Source organism: Elephantulus edwardii, unplaced genomic scaffold (genome assembly GCF_000299155.1).
Source record: "Elephantulus edwardii isolate Elephantulus edwardi_28Jun2011 unplaced genomic scaffold, EleEdw1.0 scaffold00041, whole genome shotgun sequence".
Lineage (NCBI taxonomy): Eukaryota > Metazoa > Chordata > Mammalia > Macroscelidea > Macroscelididae > Elephantulus > Elephantulus edwardii.
The window spans coordinates 6,203,557-6,210,022 of NW_006399791.1; the positions used below are offsets into that span (position 1 = coordinate 6,203,557).

The following is a 6,466-nucleotide window of genomic DNA, read 5'->3' on the forward strand; positions in this document are numbered from 1 at the left end:
AAAAAAAAAAAGAGCGGAATGTGGAACAGAATTTCAAATTCTGGAGCCACTGAGACTAGATGAACTCCTATAACTATTACCCTGAGATAATCCTTAAAGCTTAAACCAGAAATATGCCTGGATGTCTTCTTTAAACCAATCAACAGTTTCATTTAGTGACGTCTGCCTTGAGCATTGGATTTTTTAAAATAACAATATATATGGAACTAAGCTGACAATAGCAACTCAAAAGGTTTGAGAAGAAACTTAGCAGGTAGTGAGTTCATGTTAATATTAGAATAATTTGTTAACAGGGAGCTCTGGTGGTCTAGTAGCAAGAAATTATGCTGCAATTCCTAAGGCACGAGGTTCAAATGCACCAGTTGCTCCACAGTAGAAGGATGGGAAATCTCCTCCTGTGTGATTAACTGCCTCTGAAAACCCGCCAGAGGGTTAGCTGTGAGTTGGTTTCAACTTGATGGTACACTACAACAACAAGAGGTAAAAGCAGTCATACAACTTGAAGAATGGACTCGATGTCAGTGAACTGCACATGAACAAACTGTCAAATTAGTTGAATATTTTGTTGTGGACAATTTCATCAACAAGAAGATAATTTTTTTCTTTTGGGGGGGTAAAAAAGAGGAAAGATGCAAAGTCCCTGCAGCAAGCCAGAGGGGAGGGCTGTTCAGTGAGTGCTTGTCATTACCTCCAAGACACATGCTAAGACTTGACCTTCCAGTTTGATGACCTCTATGACTAAATGGCTGACTGGAAGAGAAACATTTTTATTCCCATCACCAAGAAAGTTGATCCAAGAGAATGTGGAAATTACTGAACAATACCACAATATCACATGAAGGCAAAATATTGTTGAAATGAATCTAAAACCAGTTAAAACAGTACATTGACAGAGAAATGCCAGAAGTTCAAGCTGGCTTTAGAAGAGATCATGATATGAGGGGTATTACTGCTGACTGATGTTAGATGGATCTTGGCTGAGACCAGAAAATATCAGAGGAATGTCTATTTGTGTTTTATTGACTATGCAAAAGCATTTGACTTCGTGGATCATAACAAATTATGGCTATACTGAGAAGAATGGGAGTTTCAGAACACTTAATTATGCTTACATGAAATCTGTATGTAAACCAGGAAGTTCTTGACCGAACAAAGCAAGGGAACACTGCATGGTTTAAAATCAGGAATGATGTGCGTTAGGGCTTAATCCTCTCTATATACCTATTCAATCCCTATGCTGAGCATCAATTCAGAATCTGGACTTTATGAAAAACAGTGTGGCATCAGGACTGGAGGAAGGCTCATCAGCAAGCTGCATTATACAGATGAAACAATCTTGTTTGCTGAAAGTGAGGAGGACCTGAAACATTTGCTATAGAAGACCAAGGACTGCAGACTTCACTGCAGATTACATTTCAACATCAAGAAAACAAGAATTCTCACCACTGGGTCAATACATATCATCATGATAGGTGAAGAAAAGATTGAAATTGTTACCAGTTTCATCTTGCTTGAAACTGTCAACATCTTTGATAACAGCAGCCAGGAAATCGGAAAACATCCTGGGAAAGACTGCAGTCAGCAACCTCTCCCAAGTCCTTTGGAGCAATGACATCAGTTTAAAGACTAAGGTGCACCTGATTCAAGTCTTTGATTCTTTCTAATGACCTGCTATGCATCTGAGAGCTGGATAATGACTAATGATGACAGGAGAAGAATGGATGCATTTAAGTTGTGGCTTTGGAGAAGAATACTAAATATCCCATGGACTGCCACAAGAACAGATACATCTTAGAGCTCAACCAGAGTGTTTCTTGGAGGCAAAGACGTTGAAGTTTCATCTCCCATATTTTGGACATGCTATTATGAGAGGCTATTCCTTGGAAAGGGACATCATGCTTGGAAAGGTGGAGGGTTAGTGAAGGAAAGGAAAACCGTTAAAGAGATGGGTTGATACAGCACCTGTGCCAGTAGAATCAAATGTGTTGAGGATGGTTAAGGATGGTGCAGGACAGGACAGGACAGAGCTCAGACCTGTTGTTCACAGGGTCCCCATGAGTCATAAACAACTCAAAAGCACTTAACAAAAACAACAACAAAAACAACAACTACTACACAACAACTCCTTAGGCCTCTTTTTAGTCCTCTACCCCTTTGGCTTTTCTTCAGTATCTAACTATAGTTCTTTTTTTTTTCCTTTTCTGGTGATATTTCTTGTAGTTCAGTTTATCAAGAAGCAAGAAAACAGTTTTTGTTATTATAGAATGAGTATGAAGATCCAGGTGGGGGGTGGGTGGAAATAAAGGGTTGAGGCTGGGCAGGGGTTAGGTGTTAATCATAGAATTGCACAATTTGATGGGAGGGGGATGAAATAAATGGGAAAAATATTTTTTGAAAAACAATGTATCTGAACTTTGTAAATAAATCAGTATAATATTAAAAAAAAAGAAAACAAAGTTTTGAAATAGAATGAGGAGGTTTGTTTTGTATAAGAAGGATAAAAGGAAAAGTTCAGAGATGAAGGAAATTAAGTACTTTGCTAAAATAAAACCTAGGCTTAACCAAACACATGTGGAGGCAAACAGAGCTAAATGCATCCTACCTTGCAACTGGCTTTGTGACACTGAGCAAGAGCTCAGCCTTGCTGAACTTCACTTCCTCCTCTACATCATCTGTCTCCTGCTACTGTTGATAAGATGGGCATGTAAGATGGCCAGCACAGAGCTGGGCTCACAAGGGGTCCTCACTGTTAGTCCCTTCAGCACACAGATTTACTCATATCAGACCCTGGGAGTTGTCACAATCTCCGCCCTCTAGCCATCTTCATTTCCCTCTCAGTCATCCAAATTCCTCCAGCCTTGATGCTACTAAACTAATCATTTTTGTCTAAATTCTCATCTACTTCACCTCCTTCCAACACCCCACTAGAAAAGATCACTCAGTATCATACTAATGGTAACAGTGACTGGATCTAACAGGAATGCAAAGTGTGTTTTTTAAAAGTAGTAGGGAGTTTAGGTGTCTCTCTGGAGACTAAGGTGCGCCTGATACAGGTCATGGTATTTGCAATCGCTTGTTATGCATCAGAGAGTTGGACAATGACTAGGGAGGACAGAAGGAGAGTGGATGCTTTTGAGCTGTGGTGCTGGAGAAGGGTACTGAATGTACCCTGGACTGCCAGGAAAACAAACAGATCCATCTTGGAGAGGATTAAACCAAGCTACTCCTTGGAGGCAAGGATTCCGGGGCTTCGTCTGACATACTTTGGACATGTTGCCAGGAGGGACGGGTCCTTGGAGAGGGACATCATGCTTGGGAGGGTGGAGGGACAGCGCAGGAGGGGAAGACCCTCTATGAGATGGATTGATTCGGTGACTGGGGTAATCGGGATGAGTGTGTCAGAGGCGGTGCGGTTGGCGCAGGATAGAGCAGGGTTTAGAGCTGTTGTGCATAGGGTCGCTATGAGTCGGAAACGACTCGATGGCACATAACAACAACAACAACAGGGAGTTTAGGGGAAGGGTGGAGGGACGCATGGACAGAATCTCAGTATCATGAGATGTCAAGAGCCTGATCATGTCCTCAGACCAGTCAGCTCAAATGTGGTTCTGTTCTGCCTTGAACCTGATGCATGCCCTTCAGGTGATCACTTCTCTGGAAAAAAATCCTGCTTTTAATGACCAAGGTGGTGAAGTTAACTGAGTTGTACATATTAAATGCTAAGGGGACTGCCTGCCTCACAGAAAGAAGTTGCCAAATTTCATTACTATCAGTCATTCTCAGATATGCCCAATCTCCTGATCTCAGACCAAACCCCCATCAATCCACACCTGGATGACTGGGAGGCTTCCTGGCTGCTCTGCTGCCTCTAGCCTCTCCCTACTTTAATCAAACCTACATCCTGTTGCCAAACACAGCTTCCTCCCATGCCCCTTGGGCCCTAGTTTAAGAATCTGCTGAGGCCAGTGACATTCTGTCCAAGTGTCCCTCCACCCTTTCCCCAAACTCCCTACTACTTTTAAAAAATATATTTTGCATTCCTATTAGATCCAATCACTGTTACCTGTCTCCCCCTTCAGAACATTTGCTAAACCCTGCTGGTATTGCTACCACATCCTTCTACCACTCTAAACCTTTCCAAATTCTATCCCAGTCTGCAACCTCCTTCAGCTTCCAATCCCAGTGAGGCCACTTCTGACCACCCTGTCCCCTCTAGCTGCTCCTTTCTCTGAACTACAGTCCTCATCAGACCAATGACAGCTGAGGGCCAAGCACCCTACAACAGTGCTAGAGGTACAGGATGATCTGATAGCAATATCTGATAATCAAGTCCAGGGTGTCATCTCCCCACCATAACCGACATCAGCTTCCCCAAGAAAACCTACCACTGAGTCAAGGCCAACTCAGTGACCTCATAAGACAGAACAGAACTGTCCTATATGGTTTCCAAGGCAATCAGTCTTCACAGAACTCTAGTGGTGTAATCTGTAGGCATGCTACAAACCCCAGACTACCTGTGCAGTCTCTTCCCATTAAGATCTGGAGCCCTGGTCACCAGAAGTCAGAATCACCTTGACAGCAGTGCCTTTGAGTCTGAAGTTTATAGGGAAGCAAACTGCCTCACCTTTCTCTTCTGGAACTGCTGGTGGGTTCCAACCGCCAACCTTTCAGCTGGCAGACAAATGCTTAATTTGGATTACTTGGGAAGCCTCCAGCTTAAAGAAACACATAAGTAAACCTATGCTTTCTATGCAAATGAAGGATTCAGGCTAGTTCTCTAAGTATGTTCTGTATGGAAATTCTGGAGCTGCCTCTGCAATGGTGATATACCAAGAGAGGCAAACATACTGACTGCCCACATGGCCCAGGTTCTAGATAACCACCTGCTCCCCTGCCAACACCATCTCTGAAGGGTGCGTCCACCCTCTCCCTGAAAGGTCTGACATCTCACCACTCTCTCGAAGGGTCTGTGTTAAGTCTTCCATCAGGGCCACTGCCTCTTCACTGCTTTCTGGGCGATGCTCTTGCAGCCACGCCTGAATCTCCCTTGGCAGCACAGTCAGCATCTGCTCCTTGGTGTGCACCTCTGGCCTCAGCCAGCGTCGGCAGAGTTCTCGAAGGCGACTGAGTGCGCCCTGTGGCTCCCCACCCACCTCCTCCTCTGGGTTGCCTCTGCTGGCATTCTGGGGAAAGGTCTCAGATTCAGGCCCATCCTCCTGCAGAACAGCTTCTTGCACCCAGGAGTCTTCCTCCAGGATCATGGTGGTGACCTCCTCCTGTTCGTCTTCTTCTAGAGGTCCCTGGGCCAAGGGGAGCAGAGGTGTGCTCACTCTGGACATCTCTGCAGCCATCATCTAAAGTTTCTGGGGCAATCAATCTTGTCTTCAAGCCTTGAACCTCAGTCTTCTCCAGTCCCTCTCTGAGAAGATAGGCCCCTCCTCAAATATCAACAAGCAGTCCTGAACCAAGAAAAAGAGCCAGAATCAGTGAGCGGACTGCCCTAAAACAACTCCCCACAGCCTACTTCAGGTCACTAAGGAATTCTTATGTTGACACACTATCATAGATTTCCTGTACTTCTTAAAGAAAGACTGGCTTGTTCCTGAAAACCTTTCTCTATGACAAGATTAAGAAGCATCACAAGTGCCAAAGTAGACGATATTTCTTTCTAAAAGATCAAAGAATGAGTATCAGAAATTCAAAGCCCTTGAAGAAATGCTGAGGAACACTGAGGTATCCCTGTCCTAAGTCAGTTTGGACTTGCTGCAGAGTGAGTGACCTTGATCTGACACATCATTTACACTCAATCTCAATGATCACCTATAGAGATAATAATACCCACCCTTTTAATTTACAGGGACATCTTAAGGATTAGCAACGGATCAGATTGTCAAGGCGCTTTAAGTCTCACTAAAAGGAAGACTTATTTCAAATGCATTATTACCAATGGTTAAAGAAGAATTCTTTTTTTACGTGCTCACAGTCAACTTTGGTTCACTGTAAAAAATAATCATCTATCATCTTTGTAAATAAATTTCTTTGCAAGGACAACAACACTAATTTTAACTGGAAGGAGGGGAAAAAAGCATGGAGATGCAGTAGCAGGGGAATAATTAAGAAATTATAGCACATTCATACATTGGTAGTATTTATTTCTTAAAATTATGCTGACATAATTATGGGTGTCTCCGAGGGTACTGACAGGGAGTGGAATCAAAAGAACCTTCTGAAGCTTGATTTGATAATAGATGCACAGAGAACATGCATGAAATTTAAGATTTGTGTACTCTATTATATGCATTTAAAAATGTCTTTTTAAATCATGGTGAGAAAGATTGTAAACCATCTATGTCTTAAATTAATCCTCATACTATGAAGAGACAAAAAACTCCCACAAACAATCAAAACCCAAACAAACAGAACAATACAAAAACCCCAAACCCTCCCAAACGAGTACGTTACTAAA

The 6,466-nt window shown here is 42.9% G+C and overlaps 1 protein-coding gene across 2 annotated transcripts in view; it reads right to left on the bottom strand.

The window, feature by feature from the left end:
- The window catches only part of ZSCAN2 (zinc finger and SCAN domain containing 2), a 39,195-nt gene extending 33,841 nt beyond the window's left edge, over positions 1–5,354 (bottom strand). Inside the window, exon 1 of one of the 2 annotated variants that reach the window (XM_006885152.1) lies at positions 4,955–5,354. In XM_006885152.1, the coding sequence (XP_006885214.1) occupies positions 4,955–5,354 (400 nt within the window). Of the gene's footprint in view, positions 1–4,951 lie in introns of both variants that reach the window. The other variant, XM_006885151.1, reaches the window with a different exon arrangement.
- Positions 5,355–6,466: the final 1,112 nt, after the last annotated feature.